The sequence below is a fragment of the Euleptes europaea genome, chromosome 18 (assembly GCF_029931775.1).
Source record: "Euleptes europaea isolate rEulEur1 chromosome 18, rEulEur1.hap1, whole genome shotgun sequence".
Classification (NCBI taxonomy): domain Eukaryota; kingdom Metazoa; phylum Chordata; class Lepidosauria; order Squamata; family Sphaerodactylidae; genus Euleptes; species Euleptes europaea.
In genome coordinates this window covers 27,551,073-27,570,240 of record NC_079329.1, presented here as the reverse complement: position 1 = coordinate 27,570,240, position 19,168 = coordinate 27,551,073, and the positions used below count along the sequence as shown (strand labels likewise).

Sequence of the window (19,168 nt, the reverse complement as noted above, 5' to 3'; positions counted from 1 at the left end):
CCTGGAGGTTGACAACCCTATTTATGACTCCGCAAGCATATCATTCACATTGGCGCCTGCTTGATTGTCCTGAACCATGGGACAGTAGGTGAAATAGCAGGGGATCTAAGGTGCAAGAAACAATATTTTATCAGGCCCATTGAAGTATGCATGCTTTTGATTGTTGTTGTTGAGCTCCTCATCAAACAGACCAGGCAAGGAGCAAATTTTGGAGGTGTAGAGAGAGAGATCTGGAGACAATTAACAGAAAACATTTGTACTGCAAATTAGAGGGCTCTTTATACAACTGTAAATTGTTTGCATGATTGACCAGGGTTCCTTGCAATGAGGCACTTTGCTGGAGTCTGAGAATATTTGCAAGTTAGAAATGTGTGTGTTAATTTATAGGGTTGCCAGTTCTCTGTAGCCATCGGTGGGGGATGGGGGGTTAAGGTTGACAGATCCCAGTTGGGAAACTCCTGGAGATTAAGGGATGGAGCCTAGGGAGGACAGGGGTCTCAGTGGGGTACAGTGCCATAGAGTCCACCCTCCAAAACATCCCTTTTTTCCAGAGGAACTGATCTCTGTAGTCTGGAGATGAGCTGTAATTCCGGGGTATTCCCAGTTCCCACCTGGAGGCTGGCATCCCTATTAATTTCTAAAATAAATAGTGCAGATGCCATTTCTGCTAATCACAGATTTGTGTGTGTGTGACTCATACAGGTAACTCATTGGTAATGGAAGGATTCAGGATTCCCTTCACATACAAGTAGGGTTGCCAACCTCCAGGTACTAGCTGGAGATCTCCTGCTATTACAGCTGATCTCCAGCTGATAGAGATCAGTTCACCTGGAGAAAATGGCCACTTTGGCAATTGGACTCTATGGCAGTGAAGCCCCTCCCCAAACCCTGCCCTCCTCAGACTCCTCCCCAAAAACCTCCCGCTGATGGCGAAGAGGGACCTGGCAACCCTACTCACAAGGTATCCTTTTGCTCATATCTTGGGCTCTCATGGCCATTTTAGACATTGCCACCACATATACCAGGTACCTTCCAACCACATGTAGATCCTTCCAACTACATGTAGGTCACCCTGTTGCCTAAACTGAGGCAACAGTATGTATTGTGCTAGTTAGTTAAACTTAAAGTCTGATATCCCAATTTTCTCAGTTTTAGGGCACATTCCCCTCGTGAGAAATGTAGTGTCCAGTGTTATACAAGCAACTGTCCAAGAGTGGAGCTTGGTGTGTGTGTGTGTAAAGTGTCGTCAAGTCGCAGCCGACTTATGGTGACCCCTTTTGGCGTTTTCATGGCAAGAGATTAACAGAGGTGGTTTGCCAGTGCCTTCCTCTGCACAGCAACCCTGGTATTCCTTGGTGGTCTCCCATCCAAATACTAACCAGGGCCGACCCTGCTTAGATTCTGAGATCTGACGAGATCAGGCTAGCCTGGGCCATGATCAGAGCAAAACATTCAGCTGCTCAGGTCCTCTGGAAGCAACCTGTCACTTTGCCTAGAGTCTTTGCTCATTAGCCTGAGAGACCCAAGCCACACAGTACAGTAACGTGCATTGCAAAGTGACGTCTGACATATGCTTTACAACCCGACTCAGGTTGATTGCAAAGAGTCTGCTCTTAATAAGCCTTGCTGTAGCCAAACTAATACATCAAAGTTGAACCCTTTACAAGGCTGCTAGTGACTCTGCAAATTAATCAAGTGAAATTTCTCTGGTCCCAAGTCCAGCAAGTAAGCCTTGCCAGAGAAACCTAGCACAAAATTTGCAGAAGGGGAGTAAAAGACATAAATCTGTTCATTCTTAAAGCGTGGGAATACAAAGCATCCTAGGAAGCTTTTAGCATAATTTAGAATTATGATCTGAACATATGCAAATATTAAATATATGCAGATGAAGAAGAGACTGCCTTGCATTTTATTTTCATATGGATTGAGCAGTAAGAACAAAGAGAGGGAGAGAGAGTTTCAAAGCCCCAAGGATGAACATAAATTTCTCTTTTTTAGGATTTTAAAAACTTGGCAGATACTATAGCAATATTTTAATCAACAGATTGGTCCATGTCCTTAGGGACTTCTGAGATTTATTTGCAAACCCTCCAATATGACATCTCATACCTTTAAGGTCCTATACCAGGTATATGGTACCTCTATAGGGTTGCAAACCTCCAGCTACTAGAGATCTCCTGCTATTATAACTGATCTCCAGCCAACAGAGATCAGTTCACATGGAGAAGATGACCGCTTTAGCAATTGGACTCTATGGCATTGAAATCCCTCCTAGGGTTGCCAGGTCCCTCTTCACCTCTGGCGGGAGGTTTTTGGGGCAGAGCCTGAGGAGGGCAGGGTTTGGGGAGGGGAGAGACTTCAATGCCATAGAGTCCAATTGCCAACGCAGCCATTTTCTCCAGGTGAGCTGATCTCTATCACCTGGAGATCAGTTGTAATCAGGAGATCTCCAGCTAGTACCTGGAGGTTGGCAACTCTAGTCCCTCCCCTCCCCAAACCCCACTCTCCACAGGTTCCACCCCCAAAATCTCCAGGTATTTCCCAACCTGGAGCTGGCAACCCTATACCTATACTTTATTTAGAATATAGCTACCACACTTTTCTCCCACACTAGGTACTGTTCCCCTTTACAAGCATTAGCATTTCTTTTATCAAAGACTCTGGATTCCCTCAGGCATTACCACTTTATGCCAAGCCCATACTATAAACCTGTGCAAAGTAACCAGACCCCCAAAATTCACAACACACATTTCAGTTTTCCCTGTGCCCTAAACTGTCTTGGACCTTCATGCCTACGGGTCCGCCTCTCCCAATACACCCCTCAAAGAGCATTATGCTCATCAAATAACAGACTTCTGGAGATCCCCGACCTGAGAGACATCCAGCGGTCCCCAGCCAAGACCAGAGCTTTTTTGGCTGTAGCTCCGGCCTGGTGGAACTCTCGGTTGACTGAGACCCAGGCCTAGCAGGACTTAGCTCTGTTCTGCACAGCCTATAAGACAGAGACAGACCCCACCCCAGTAGGGCTGCCAGGTCCGGGTTGGGAAATACCTGGACATTTTTGGGGTGGAGCCTGAGGAAGGTGAGGTTTGGGGAGGGACTTCAGTGGAGTATAATTAGGGTTGCCAGGTCACTTGGATTGGCGGGCAATTGCCTGCCAATCCATCAGCCGGCTCAGGAGTGGGGATTATGTCACTTGCGGTTTGCGTCACTTCCGCTAGCATTTTTTGGGGAGGGGGGTTGAGTGGTAAAGCAGCCTGTCGCAATGCGGCGCTTACGGGTGTAAACTGAAGGTGATGTAATCGCGTCAGCGCAACCATGCTCATGCAATCCCCACCCCAGCTCCACCCCAAAAACCTCCCTCTAGAGGAGAGAGGGCACCTGGCAACCCTAAGTATAATGCCATAGAGTTCACCTTCCAAAGCGCCCATTTTCTCCGAGGGAACTGATCAATGTTGCCTGGAGATCAGTTGTAATAGTGGGAGATCTCCAGCCACCACCTGGAGGCTGGCAACCCTATCCACCAGGCCTATGGCTGAGAGTAGCGAAGTTCCATCATGACCTCTGAGCCACCTGCCTATTTCTCACATCCTCTGCATTGATCAATCTCCACCTTTCCACCTACCTATGACACCACCAGTACCAAGATTAAAGGTGTCGTCGGATTTTTTTTGACTTAGTTTCAAATTGTTAAAATGTACTATTGATTTTAATGTCACTTGTTAATTGTGGGGATGTTGTATTTTAACTGATGTAAGCCTCCCTGAGCCCGACTTCGGTCGGGAAAGGGCAGGTTAAAAAAAATCTAATAATTAAATAAATAACATTAAACCTGTTTAGGGGGCAGAACGCAACTAGCTTTTTCACAAGTGGAAAAGGGAGCAGGCGTTTGAACACCCAAAAAGGCTGTGCTGGTGATGATAGGATCTGCATGGACAAAAGCCATGTGAGGCTGGGGATGTGCTAAGGACCAGACTGAGTGAAAAAGCTGGCTGGATCCCACTTGAAATTTGCAGTGTGATTATATTCTCCGAATGCTTCCTCCTGTTCCCAGCACTGGCTGAATACAGATAACCAATTTGCCGCATGAGAAACACGGGGAATTTTGCTTGATTCTTAAATAGGCGTCAAAATCTTGCCATGAAAATCGCCATTGCTGTTTCTGTGATATTCTGTAGCCGTTCATGCTCAGCCCTTAGTTACTGACATGCTCCGTTGTAGGGTTGCCATCTTACCTGCTAGGGTGGCCGATATTCCGCTGCTGCCTCTGAGCCCCAGCCGCTGCTCGAAAGAGCCGTGGGAGATGTCACTGACCTTGTAGAAGTTCACAGAATCGTAGAGCGTTGGTGTTACCACTTCCAGGTTTTAGCTGGATGTGATGCTGAGGCATGGAAGATGTCTCCCTCCGCCTTTCTTCCCCCCCCCCCAAAAAAAAGCCTCTTGGGGGTTTCAGGCATACTCCTGACAACCCCGAGATATGGCGTGAAGACGTTCGCTCTACTTTCCCAATTACAACAAGATATATGAAAAGGGGTGTACTGTAAACTACAAATCAAAAACACCACCTGAACCCACAACAGGAAAAGGTGTGAAAGCGTACAGTTGTAAACAGTATTCAGTACGCTAATAACGTGTGTAAATGCGCTGAAAAATAAACACTGTAAATAAAGAAATGTATGAAACATCAATAAAGGAGTTAACAGACATGACAAGTCATGGATTGCCAGCCAAACTCCTTTCGAGTACATCAGACCATTTCCATGCTGTCCCATTCATTCAATTTTAAAACAGCCCCCAATTCAAAATGAGCCAAAAAAGGTCTCTCACTAAGGTTGTTAACCTCCAGGTAGAGCTCAGAGATCTTCCAGAATTACAACTGCTCTCTAGACTCCAGAGATCAGCTTCCCCAGAGGAAATGGCTGCTTTGGAGGGTGGGCTTTATGGAAGTATAAGGGGAGGGGCTGTGGCTCAGTGGAAGAGCCTCTGCTTGACATGCAGAAGGTCCCAGGTTCAATCCCCAACATCTCCAGTTAAAGGGACTAGGCAAGTAGGTGATGTGAAAGACCTCTGCCTGAGACCCTGGAGAGCTGCTGCCGGTCTGAGTAGACAATACTTTGATGGACCTTGATGGTCTGGTTGAGTATAAAGCAGCTTCATGTGTTCATGTGAAGTTATACCCCACTGAGGTCCCTCCCCTCCCTAGCCCTGCCCAGGCTCCACCCCCAAATCTCCAGGAATTTCCCAACCCAGAATTGCGAAACCTGGAATTGGTTAAGAGTGGTGGACTCTAATCTGGAGAACTGGGTTTGTAGTAATGCAGTGACCCAAGTAACTACACTGTATATGATGAGCTGGTCATCTATATTGGCTCATTGCATCTTGCCACTTAGTAGTACAGTCATAAGTAAGTGGAATCTTGGAATCGTTCTCATGGCAGGGAAGCCATTTCTCTGCAGTCGCCATCGATGTGGTAATGTCACAGGTAGGACCAATCACATAAACCTTTCCAATCCACCAAGAAGAAGAAGAAGGGTAATTGGGTAGGGGACACCCATACGGCTGGTCCCGAGCATATGATTCTGGTATGCAGATGCTTACCAAAGCAGTGGAGGATTGCCAAGGAAAAGCATCTCTTGTACCACTGAAGTAATGTGAGAAGGGCCCCTCGTAACATCCAAAGGTAGGGTTGCCAACCTCCAGGTACTAGCTGTAGATCTCCTGCTATTACAGCTGATCTCCATGTGACATAGATCAGTTCCCCTGGAGAAAATGGCCACTTTGGCCATTGAACTCTATGGCATTGAAGTCCCTCCCCTCCCCAAACTCCACCCTCCTCAGGCTCCGCCCCAAAATCCTCCCACCGGTGGCGAACAGGGACCTGGCAACCCTATCCAAAGGGGAACGGGTGTCTTCTGTGGTTGAAGCCCTGGAAATGGGATGGGGTGGGGAGTGGAGAATAGCAAACCCAATCTGGGCCTAAGTCTCTTGAACGCTGACATTACGCTCTGAAGTCCCACTCGATGAAATCGAAGAATGTCACTTCCCTGAAAGATTAACCTCCACTGATTTGAGAAAATGCGTCAAGGCATCTACCCCCAGACATCCCGACATGCACGTGCCCCGAAACCCCTTAGCAACCAAGTTGGAAGCATAGCAACGGCAGCCATTTGGCTGAAAAAAAATCTCATACCATTGTCAAAATATAGCTGTATCAGCTTTCCCCCTCCCCTTCTTGGTCCAATCAGGGTTTTGTTTTTTTCTCTCTTAGTGAAATATGCTATTGGGAGAGGAAGGGAGAAAAGACCAGATTGCTCGCCTGATACATCCTGGCAAAGCTTGGATTTCAAAAAACAGCTGCTTAAGAGATAATCTGCACAATGGCTTGGTGATGGGAGATAAAATACCTGTGGGAAGAGCATGCATTTAAATATATCTGGATTGTTTAAAGAGGAAGATGTACGTGGGCTTTCATTTCACCCTTTTTCCTGAAGGATCAGATCAGAGGAGACGATGTGTAAGACGATAGATTATAGGAGGTCAGGCCCAAAGGCAGAGCTGCAACCCTCTAAAACTCCAAGTAGACTTTATGGGTTGGATCCAACCACCTTTTCCACTTATGAAAAATTAAGGAGGGGATCCCCTTTGGCCAGCAAAGAGGTTAAGACAGGGATGATGAGACCTGCATGAACAAATACTATATAGAACATAGGCTGTAATAAGGAGGGGAATAGGGCAAAATGGAGTTTAAAAAAACCTGGCTGGTTCCAACCCTATATTCTTGCCATATTTTAACCATTGTAGGGGAAGCGGCCATGTCATGAAGTAAAATAAAGGTGCTTCAGACAGAGGATTTGAAGCGTCATTAAAGGTAGCAGATTCCAATAGACATAATCCATGACAAAGCTGTCTTGCGCAAGCCCCACTGAAGTGAGCAGGAGATGCTCATGGGGAATCACGGGTTGTGTCTCATGTAAATCTCTGGGGTAGAAATGCATTTGATTTTTCTGCCTTAAGCACACCCAATATCTGAGGGACTCCGCTTTGCGCAACATCCAGCTCCCAGGATGTGTGTCATTTATCCTCAGGTTTTGCTAGATAGTTATCTGGTATCAGGGGATTAACGTACCTTTCAGCATTTCGCAGATGAAAACAGGGACGCTCTCCTTACACCGAGGATCATCGATTGAACACCTTCCTCTCTCCAACATTACGCATTACGAAAGGCCCCTTTCGGCCGTGCGGCTCAAGGGTCAAACATTTTATGTCTCCTACCTGCATGTTTGGTAAGGAGGCATTTTCCAGGAATCCTGAAAACATTTTGACCTGTTAATCTTGGGTCTTGGTGAAGGAAAGTGATGGGGCACACCTGCTTCTCTGCCTGATGAAGGGAGGCTTTGACTTTTGAAAGCTTGTACCCCAAAAATCTTGTTGGTCCCTAAGGTGCTACGGGACTCAAATGTAGCTGTTCCACTGTAGACCAACATGGCTACCCTGTGAAACTGCTTCTCTATCCTGTGACTTACTGCACATTCCTAAGGGGGGGCGAGTCCTCATAGGAGGCGGCTTGACCTCGCCGCCAGCATCCAAGTGCCGCGGAGCCGCACCTTGCCCCTCCACCGGCACGGCCTCTCTGTGCTGCAGGCCACGGCATAGAATTGCTGCGCCAGGATGGGGGGGCATAGAAGATCTCCTGCTATTTCAACTGATCTCCAGCCGATAGAGATCAGTTCACCTGGAGAGAAATGGCCACTTTGGCAATTGAACTCTATGGCATTGAAGTCCCTCCCCTCCCCAAACCCGCCCTCCTCAGTCTCCGCCCAAAAATCCTCCCGCCGATGGCAAAGAGGGACCTGGCAACTTTGATCAAGCAACCCCAGAAGTTGATTTTGCAAAAAGGGGAAAATCATTTATAATAAATGCAGAAGGGTGGCTGCTGCAGAGTTATGGACAGCTGCACAGTGGTCAGTGGTGCGTTATGCAGAAGTAAATTTTGTGCATTTGATGAAGTGAACTCTAACTCATGAGAAAGTTTTTGCTGGAATAAATTTCATGTTCTTGAAGGTGCCATGGGCCTCTTGTTTTGCTGTGTCAGACTAACACAGCCACCCCCCTGGAAAGACCTGTGATGCGCATGGCTTCTCTTTTCGGTAGCAATTTTATGCTTTGGGTAATCCCATCTGGAGACAATGTGTAAAATCCGGAAGCCAATTTAAAACCTCACATACCATAGTAAGACTTTAAAGTGGATACCTATTGGTGCAATCCAGGCCTCTGCAAGAAAATTGTGATGTGTTGGTAGGGTTGCCAACCTCCAGTGGGGCCTAGAGATCTCCCAGTATTAGACTTGATCTCCAGATCACAGAGATCAATTCCCTGGAGAAAATGGCTGCTTTGGAGGGTAGACTCTATGGCATTTACAGTTGCCAGCTCCAGGTTGGGAAATACCTGAAGATTTTGGGGGTGGAGCCTGAGGAGGGCAGGGTTTGGGGAGGGGAGGGACTTCAATGCCATAGAGTCCAATTGCCAAAGCGGCCATTTCTCCAGGTTAACTTATCTCTATCAGCTGGAGATCAGTTGTAATAGCAGGAGATCTCCAGCTAGTACCTGGAGGTTGGCAACTCTAATGGCATTGTACCTTGATGAGGTCTCTCCCCTCCCCAAACACCGCTCTCCCCAGGCTCTACTCCCAAAATCTCGAGGTATTTCTCAACCCAGAGGTGGCAATCCAATACATTGGTGATTTCACCTTCTTTTCCCCTTGCCCTTTCCCCTTCTTTCCCCCCACCTTTTCTGTAACAGAATAAAATCAGAAGGCGCCAAGGGCTTTACGCAAAATCCTATAATTTTCAAGGAGTCAGGGTTCCTAAAGGCTGTTCCGGGGTGTCTGATTCACTCTGTATTTATATCATTTACGATGTTTAAAAGAATCCAGGAGCTCAGAGAATGATTCTGTGTTCTAAACTGCTGTTTCATTGCTAAAATTACAAAGACTTTAGCTTTTGGTGCCTGGATTGTGGAGTGGGGGGACTTCATGGGAGCCCTGTATAAACTGCTCTGAGCTCCAAGCAGAATATGAGTAATGTATGGAATAAATGTGAGGGCCAACAAAAAAATTGAACCACTATAGCATTTTGGTGACATTTAGGGTTGTCAACCTCTAGGTACTGGCTGGAGATCTCTTGCTATTATAGCTGATCTCCAGCCGATAAAGATCAGTTCACCTGGAGAAAATGGCTGCTTTGGCACTTGGACTCTGGCATTGGATAGATTGGGGATGGATTAGATGACCCGGGTGGTCCCTTCCAACTCTATGATTCTATGATTCCATGATTGAAGTCCCTCCCCTCCCCAAACCCCACCCTCCTCAGGCTCCACCCCCAAAATTTCCAGGTATTTCCCAACCCGGAGCTGGCAACCCTACCTGGAGATCTGTTGTAATACTGGAAGAAGTCCAAGCCCACCTTGATATTAGCAACCCTATCCACCTAAGGCTATCGTACTTTGGTCACATTATGAGAAGACAAGAGTCGCTGAAAAAGACAATCATGCTAGGAAAAGTTTAAGGCAGCAGGAGAAGAGGAAGACCCAACAAGAGATGGATTGCCTCTATAAAGAAAGCCACGGCCCTCAGTTTGCAAGACCTGAGCTAGGCTGTTAAAGATAGGATGTTTTGGAGGACATTGATTCATAGGGTTGCCATGAGTCAGAAGCGACTTGACGGCACTTAACACACACACACATCCACCTGTATCTATCTGCATCCCAGAACAGTGTACTTTGGGGAAATGTTTAGCATTTTCATCCGTAGACTGAAACTAACTGGGCCAGTGTAGACAAAGACAGCAATATCTTTATCAAGCTGGCATACTGTTTTTACTTACTAGCACGTCTCAATGCCGTCACCTTGTGAGGATCATCTGTTCAAACAGCCCATTTGTACGGGGAGGATATATGATCATTTGTGCGAAATGGGACTTTTGCCGTATTACTACTTTTACTGCCGGGAGTTCATGTGCATTATTTTTGCAGCCATCAGCCTCATTGCCGCTTCCCTTCCAGAACCACCGCAGGCCCTTTCATGTCTCCCAGGAGCTGTTTCGCTGGTATAATGGATAGGCAACCCTCATGTAATTTCAAAGGTTATCCCAGCACTCTGGCTGCTTGCCTGCAAGTTTTGCCTTTCCTGTTGTTATTGATGGACGGGGGAGGGAAGCTGGTGCCGGGGACCGTCGAGCCTTCCGCAGGTGCCTACTCTCGTTTCGGGAATACAAATCCGCCTCTGTGCGCCCCAAAGCCTGAGGTGTGTTTTCCAGAGGACGGCGTCTTGCCAGCCACACTCCATCCTTGGCGGCGTCCCTAATTAAAGTGCAGACTTTATTTTGTCTCTAGATAGCGCCCCTCTGGGACATATATCTGCACTGCAGACTTTTGCTGATTTAATAGCCATGACCTTAGAGGTGCTCTTTTCCTCTGCAATGTTCCTCACCATGTTTTGCCGGCTTCACATAGGACTGCTGTACCGAGAGAACTATCTGTTTGAAATGGCATTGTGGGGAATGCTTATTTTTGAGTGGATCAGCTGTCAGACACTCTATCCCAGCCTGCTGTTTGATGAGCTGGCAGGGCTATGTAAAGGAGGGGGACTAGCAGGACAGGGTTGCCAATGTCCAGGTGGTGGCTGGAGATCTCCTGGGAATCTACCTGATCTGGTGACAGAGATCAGTTCCTCTGGAGAAAATGGTTGCGGTGGAAGGTGGACTTTATGGCATTATACCCATCCCCAAACCCTGCCCTCCCCAGACTCCACCCCCCCCCAAATCTCCTGGAATTTCCCAACCCAGAGTTGGCAACCATATGAGGTGAGTTATGCAGTTCGTTTTCATAAGGTGTTCATCGAGGAAGAAGAAGAAGAGGGTTTTTATATGCCGACTTTCTCTACCACTTATGGGAGACTCAAACTGGCTTACAGTCACCTTCCCTTCCCCTCCCCACAACAGGCACCCTGTGAGGTAGGTGGGGCTGAGAGAGCTCTAAGAGCTGTGACTAGCCCAAGGTCACCCAGATGGCTTCATGTGGAGGTCTGGGGAAACCAACACGGTTCACCAGAGTCCACCGCTCATGTGGATGAGTGGAGAATCAAACCCGGTACTCCAGATAAGAGTCCACCGCTCCAAACCAACGCTCTTAACCACTACACCATGCTGGCCTTAGGTGGTGTGGGGTATGCAGAGGGAATTTTTCTCTGGGGGGGGTCCACGGTGGCGCTTGGTAGCCCTGCAGACAAGCTGGCTTGAGCCCTCCAGAAGGAGGCAAGGTGGAGACAGGATTCTCCTCTACCCTCTTTTGCGGAAGGTCTGTTCTCAAGGAACCACTCAAGTCTTTGTCTCAATGTGGCAGGTTGGAGCATTGATTCAAGAATCATCACAATGATCACGGCTTGAGCACATGATGCCTGCAAACATGTAAAGAACAGTGCAGGAAGTTAGAAGGGCAATGGGAAAGAGGTATGGAGTGTACTAGGATGAGGATCTAGACTTGTTGCCAAGAAGAGTGTGCACGTGTGTCTATGTGTGTACCTTACATATAATCTTTGTCATTGGGTTTCTATAAGAGCAGAATGAAGGAATACTTGATTAATAGGGTTGCCAACCTCCAGGTACTAGCTGGACATCTCCTGCTATTACAACTGATCTCCAGCTGATAGAGATCAGTTCACCTGGAAAAAATGGCCGCTTTGGCAGTTGGACTCTATGGCGTTAAAATTCCTCCCCTCCCCAAACCCCATGCTCCTCAGGCTCCGCCCCAAAAACCTCCTTCTGGTGGCGAAGAGGGACCTGGCAACCTTAAGTATAATGCCATGGAGTTCACCCTCCAAAGCAGCTGTTTGCTCTAGGGAAACTGATCTCTGTCATCTGGAGATCAGCTGTAATTCCAGGAGATCTCCAGGCTCCACCAGGAGGTTGCTGCTTTTTGCCATTGTTTTTTTAAGTAATAATCATAGGATTTATATAGCGCTTTAAACCATTCAAAGCAACTTATTAGTGCTTGAATCACAAGTCCCTCCCCTCCCCAAACCCACCCTCCTCAGGCTCCGCCCCAAAAACTTCCCACTGGTGGCGAAGCGGGACCTGGCAACCCTACTGGTTAGGTTAACAGGGGTAGGCTAGGTCAATGAATGAAAGTATCTTTCATTGATGAATTATCTGCCTTCTGATGAAGGGATTATCACTGATTCAATTTGTATACATTTGCTGTGCCAAAATCTCAGCACAGGATGTACTTTTGAAATATCGAGAGGAGCCTATGACCAATTTACAATAAACACCCGCCTCACTGTTCCACGAAAGACCGTCTTCAATATCTTCGGTATTTTTGTTCCAGTTCCTGAGGAACACACTAGAATGAATATTGTCCAAAAAATTAAACAAGTGTGCCATTGTTTTGAAGACCCAACAACTGAAATTTGCCCTCACGGTTTGCAATTGGCCCCAATCAGATAACGGTTAGTTGTTCAATCTGCCAATAAAATTGGTTAAAGAAGCTTGCAGCTGTACGTCGAATCGCTCTATCTGTTTCCAAACATTAAGGTAGCTGTCTTTGTTTTGGTTTGTGTGTGTGTGTGTTATTTTTTCCATTAAAATGTTTTTGGGAGGCTTTTCTGTTGCTGTGTTTCATGATCCGGGAATTTTTTTTTAATGAGTATTTTAATCAGGGGGGAAAGGGGCTTAAAAAAAACAACAACAGGTGTTGGGGAGCAGATTACCCGTTCACCGCCCACATTTCATACTGTCGATTCATGGAAGATCTACCGCCGTCTCCGTAACCACGTGTATCTCTCTCTATCTGCCTTCCAGACCCGAAGTTCCCGGCACTCACAAGGCTCTCAGCCTGGCTTGGCGGATCAAGCCAAACTCTCCTTCGCTTCGGCTGAATCTCTGGAAACCATGTCTGAAGCTGAGCTGCCCATCGGGTTCAACAGAATGAACCGCTTCCGGCAAAGCTTGCCTCTCTCCCGTTCCACCAGCCAAACAAAACTCCGGTCACCAGGTAACTTCCCCTTCCCTCTGGTCCTGAGAATGGTTTCGTGAATGTCTGTGATCTGAACTACGTCGCAGATTTCAGACAATTTCCCCCCCCTGAACCTTCTGACATCCATTGTTGTTTTTTCAAAATCTCTAGACATATGATGTTGCAGTGCTTGGGGGATATGCATAGAAGCTATTTTAACATAAGCATCTTGACCTGACCTGGATAGCCCAGGCTAGCCTGATCTCGCCAGATCTCAGAAGCTAAGCAGGGTCAGCCCTGGTTAGTATTTGGATGGGAGACCACCAAGGAATACCAGGGTTGCTGTGCAGAGGAAGGCACTAGCAAACCAACTCTGTTAGTCTCTTGCCATGAAAACCCCAAAAGGGGTCGCCATTAGTCGGCTTCGACTTGACGGCACTTTACACGCACACACACACATCTTGTTTTGGCATGGCAGCTTTATTTATTTTTTTAATACAAAAGAACATTTCCACCTGGAGTGTTGCAACCCTACCTGAATGAACCTGCTAGAGAATTAAAATAATCTTCCAAGGCCTTACTTTAGATACCCCTACTTTAAAAAATGAAGCAGGTGGCTACTTAAGAGAGGGCTTTTCTGTGGTGGCCCCCTAGATTTGGAAATTTCTCTCAGAAAGATTCTTCTGGAATCATCATAATTTAAACACTAGGCTACCAGTGCAATCCTAAACTGTTATACCCTTTTACGCCCATTGAAATCAATGAACTTAGAAGGGTGTAACTCTGCCTTGGATTGCACTGTATGTTCATGCTGTTGACTCAGGCTTTAAATAAGAATTAGCTTTTATCATTTTTTAAATTGTTGCTGTAATCCAAATATGCATTGTAGATTTGCTGCATTCTTATTGAGTGTTAGTAGTTATAACCTTTTGATTTACTGTTGTAAACTACCGTGCAGAAGTCTTTATGCTGGAAAGGAAGGCGGTCTGAATTTTTCACATAAAGAAATAAATCAGAAGGGCCTGTTGGTCCCACTCTTTATTATTCTGTTTCTTTTAATGCTTGTGCACCTGAAGAAGAGACTTGTATAACTCAAGCTTGCCATTCCGGTACTGTTAGTTGATTCAGTCCAAGTTCTGCCTTACTTGACCTCTTCCCCTCCTTCATCCTGTAATTTCCGTATCTACAGGCATCCTTTTCCTGCAGTTTGGGGATGAGACAAGGAGGGTTCACATCACCCATGAGATCAGTAGCATGGATACACTGCACGCCCTCATCGTCCACATGTTTCCTCAGAAGCTCACGATGGGAATGCTCAAGTCACCCAACACTGCCATCCTGATCAAGGACGAATCCCGCAATGTCTTCTACGAGCTGGAGGATGTCAGGTGAGGCTCGCCTGGAGGACGCACAATCCTCAGTTGAAGCAGGGAGGTGGCGGCACCGCTCTCTGCATGCCTTCCTCCCCTGTTTTTCAGTCCTTTAAAGGGATTTATTCCTTTCCCAGCTGTGCAGCTATGTAGTATTACTGCACGACTCAGCAGGGAAAGGGAAAGGGAGGTTGGTATGCAACATGTGGGCACCAAAATGGCTGTCGCTCTCGTCACCATTTCTTCCCCAGTCATTCTCACTCTTATCACACCCTCTATAAACCTCTAGCACAGGGGTGTGCAACCATTTCAGCCTTTGCATAAAAAAAAACCACGCACAATATCTACCTGTGAAGTTGTTGGCATGCTAGCAGGCAAAAAATAAGGGCAGGAAACGAGGCAATGTTTGAATCTGGCTCGACATGCTGGGAGCAAACCCAGTGCTTCCAGAGCCTATGGGAGATTGATACGATACAAAGTCGGTGCGGCTGCTGTGAGTACATTGAATCAGATAATGGGAATTCTCTGTGTTGCGTGAATTGGCTTTCAGTCCCTTGGGTGGTGAGCTGGTCCTGTGTGCTAAGCACAATGATCTGGCATGCATCTGTTCAGCATGTGTGCTGGAGGCTGACTATTGCTGCTCGAGCATGGGCCCTCTTAAGTAATTTCCGTAGGTCAAAGGGCCTTAGCAAAATCCCTGTAAGCACTCTTGCAGGATTCCCTTTATGCACGTCTCAGACTTACCGCTCCGTGGTGCAGAGTGGTAAACTGCAGTACAGCAGTCAAAAGCTCTGCTCATGACCTGCGTTCAATCCCGACGGAAGTTGATTTCAGGTAGCTGGTTCGAGGTTGACTCAGCCTTCCATCCTTCTGAGGTCAGTAAAATGAGTACCCAGCTTGCTGGGGGTATAGACGACCAGGGAAGGCAATGGCAAGCCATCCCATAAACATTGCCTAGTAAACGCTGTGATGTTACGTCACCCCATGGGTCAGTAATGATCCTGTGCTTGCACAGGGGACTACCTGTACCTTTTACAGACTTACTAGCTGGTGCTGAAACCCAACTCAAAAGTAGGGGTGTACGTAACTCTGAGCAGGAACACTGAATCTTGGCTTCATATCCCTACACAAATGCCGAAGGGAGAATTTTATGGACTCACGCAGACCCAGCTAACCGATAAAAGCATAAAACTTGCACATCCTCAGTGCCAGGAGGAGGGGGAAGGGAGGGCTGATCCACAGCTGTGCCAAGGCACCTAGCAGCTGGTATGGGCTGAACGTCAGTGGTCTGCCTCAGTGCAGCTGCGGACACCTCCACTGCCGTCACAGCCTCGCTTAATCCGGCTCTTCAAATAAACGCTCTTCCGCAGGTTAATCTCCTCCATTCTTTTTTGACTTTGTTCTTGCAGGGACATCCAAGACAGAAGCATTATCAAAATCTACCGGAAAGAGCCCCTTTATGCCTCCTTCCCTGGATCCCACATCACCAACGGTGACCTGCGGGTAAGGACGGTGGATGGCACTGGGGCTGTTGTTTTCATGTTGTTTTCGTTACGTCAGAGGGGGTGGATTATTGAGGAACAAAACCCGTTACAGGAATGTGCAAGTTATTTACTATGCTGTTAGGAGTCAACTGAATCTGGCTGATGTTCTCGTAGCAAGCCATGTATTTCTGCAGACATTCAGCAGTGGAATATTTATGTGGTTTACCGGCATAGTCCTCTTTGCTCAAGATGAAATGCCCACCCCTCCGTCTAGCAAAGGAAAGATGATGGATGGGGGGGTGTCCCCTTTTCCTTGTGATTGGTGAGCTTATACTACCTGTAAGTTTAAACTGGGGGGAGGGTTCTTTTCCAGGTACTTCTTAGAGCTGTGTGGGAGGGAGATGGCAGTTGGGCTGGGAATTGTGTGGGACTTGCATTCCTTACAGATCTGAGTCCAAATGCACTAGAACCTATTCTGCCTTTCAGTGAGTAGTTACACCTTCTCCCTCGCAACCAGGAACGCATGTGCCAAAGCACTTACGATGTTGTAGGTCCTGGGGTGAGCACACACGGGAATATCTGTATTGGGGGGGTCAAGACCGGATGTATAAGAGGCAGGAAAAGTCATTCAGTGGAAAATGGTAAGAAAGACAGTAATTGCATGCTTTCTCTGGAAGGAATTACATTACTTACCATCAGTCACCACCAGCAAATGTTGCTGTAGCAAAATAGATGGCCAAACCCTTGGCAGTGAAGAAATAAGCATGACACAATCAGGGCATCAATCGGAGGAGGAGGAGGAGGAAAACAAAGAAAGGAAGAAAGGGGGTAGGAAAATGTAGGCTTGCAATTTGCCAGTCCATGCTGGGTAAACCTTTGCCTTTGGTCCCCTATCCCCTGCTCTCAAAAAATTGAGAAGCAGGAGAAAAAATGGCCAGAAAATGGCCTCCATAGGAATGCCCTAGGAATTTTCCTGTGTCTCTATGGTTTTTACCATGGAGATTAGGGGAAATTCCTAGAGTGTCACCCAGAAGTGACATCACATCCTCCCCAGACTTCACTCTCCCTAGCCACCACACTCAAAATCTTCCAGACTTTGCCAAGGCAGTGCTGGCAACCGTAGGAAAGAGATAAAAGAAGGATAGTGCTCTTGAGAGGGGAAGCCCAAGATTAGCAGTTGTTTTGCAAAGCAGAGGGGAATCATCAGGAATGGTGCCCATGAGGATTTTAACTCTGGCTGTTTTCCAGATGCTGTTTTAGCCAGAATCTGGAAAATGCAGGTAAAACGCAGGGGGGAGAGCGAGGTGGCTTCTGATGGGCGGAAAAGGCATGCATAATCAAAAGGAAGCTTCCAAGCAGTCAGTGAAATGTCGCTGCCTAAAAGGCCATTATAACCCTTATGACTGAAAAAGTAAGCTTGAAAATGGGTCCTCAAAGCCCATCAGAATTCCCCCGGGCCAGATTCAGCAGCTAGGAGAATCAATTGCATTGCTCCTTATCCCTTTCCCAGTCACTGGCAGATAAAAACCTAAGCAGAGTTACATCCTTCTGAGCCCACTAATCTAGGTGTAACCCTTTTTAGGATTTCCCCTGACTTAGATAGCCCAGGCTAGCCCAATATCATCAGATCTCAGGAGCTAAGCGGGGTCAGCCCTGGATGAGAAACCAAGGGAGTCCAGGGTTCCTACGCAGATGCAGGCAATGGCAAACCTGTTTGTCTCTTGCCTTGAAAACCCTCTGAGTTGGGATAAGTTGGCTGCAACTTATGACACTTTCCACCAGCGTTTAGGATTGCACTCTGATAGAATCACAATCTTTCACACCATATAAGAAAAACATACCTGCTTTGCACGTTCTATTCATGTCACAGAATTCATAGATCTGGTTGCAGAATTTGAGTGATCTTGGGGCAGATTTGTAGCCCTACTCACAGGGCTAGTTGACATCCAGAGCAAAGCAGGTGCTACAACTGTTCCAAGACTGTACCACTTCGGAGGGAAGGGGAGGAAATCACCTTAATGACTGTTCCTCAGTCTACAAAGCTCACAACACATCTGTAAACCAGGAAAGTAGTTGAAGCATAGCCTTCTCCCACTTGTGATCCGAACTGCTGTGGTCCAGGTATAGCATTAAACTGTTCATCTTCTGGTTGTGTGAACAAGGTAGGCAGTACGAACAAATGGCAGAATGGTTGGTCATTTGGCTCCATTTTACAGAGGGGCCAATCTTCTCACCTTTGTCTCACCCGTAAGGGGCACCGTTCTAACATCCTTATCTTCTCCCCAACCTCTCATCTCTCCAGAGAGAGATGGTCTACTCTTCCAGGGAGTCTTCCCCCACCCGGCGCCTAAACAGCATGTCCCCCGCTTCTCACCTCACCTCTGGCTCGCCTCCGCCGGTGCTCCAGTCATCCTCCCCGTCCCGTTCCCGCATGTCTTACAGCGGCGGGCGTCCACCTTCCTACGCCGGCAGCCCTGTGCACCATGCAGAGTGCCTCTCCAACCTGCCTCCAGCCCAGGGTGTATCGCCCAGCCCAAGTGCCATCTTGGAACGCCGGGATGTCAAACCAGATGAGGATCTGGCTGGGAAAAACATGGTACTGATGAAAAACGAGGGTCTATACGCCGACCCCTATGGCATGGTGCATGAGGGACGCTTGAGTATTACATCCACTCAGTCATTAGCGGGGATCGGAGACCCGTTTGCCTACCCTGGCGGGCTCTACAAGCGGGGTTCGGTCCGTTCCCTCAGCACCTATTCGGCTGCTGCCCTGCAAACGGAACTGGAAGATAGCTTGTATAAGCCCAATGCACAGATCTATAGCGATACCTACGGTCCAGGGATGGGCTTCCGCTTGCCTCCGTCATCACCCCAGAAAATTGCCGATGGGCGGCTGGTGGATGTTCAGCAGAGCCAAAGTCTACACAGCCCTTACTCAGGGCCGCCAAGCAGGTCCTCACCAGTCCGCCAGTCCTTCCGCAAAGACTCTTGCTCCTCAGTATTCATGGAGAGCCCCGTCAACAAGCCCCGGAACCCAAGCTCTTCAGGGCCTTCAGAGGTCTTCCCTGGACCTGGGGAACGCCCACTTTCTGGGTTCAGCTCACCAGTGCCTGCCAAGGATACGGAAACCAGGTAAGATTCCCAGCTGTATTCCCTTCCAGCGAGGTGGAGTTCTCAGTTAACACTTTGATCGGGGCCCAGAATGTGGGACTAGTACGTTTTAGATTTAGAAAAGGCAGGTTTGTTGTTCTCTTGGCTATTATCACTGAAGTACTGCAGTGATTCCGTCTGGTTAATTCCTGTCAA

The 19,168-nt window shown here is 47.5% G+C and overlaps 1 protein-coding gene across 8 annotated transcripts in view; it reads left to right on the top strand.

The window, feature by feature from the left end:
* The window catches only part of SRCIN1 (SRC kinase signaling inhibitor 1), a 321,558-nt gene that overhangs the window by 229,737 nt on the left and 72,653 nt on the right, over positions 1 to 19,168 (top strand). For all 8 annotated transcript variants that reach the window (XM_056864754.1, XM_056864749.1, XM_056864750.1 and 5 more), the window contains 4 exons: positions 12,855 to 13,047; positions 14,198 to 14,396; positions 15,788 to 15,881; positions 18,165 to 18,994. In XM_056864754.1, the coding sequence (XP_056720732.1) occupies positions 12,855 to 13,047; positions 14,198 to 14,396; positions 15,788 to 15,881; positions 18,165 to 18,994 (1,316 nt within the window). The remainder of the gene's footprint in view (positions 1 to 12,854; positions 13,048 to 14,197; positions 14,397 to 15,787; positions 15,882 to 18,164; positions 18,995 to 19,168) is intronic.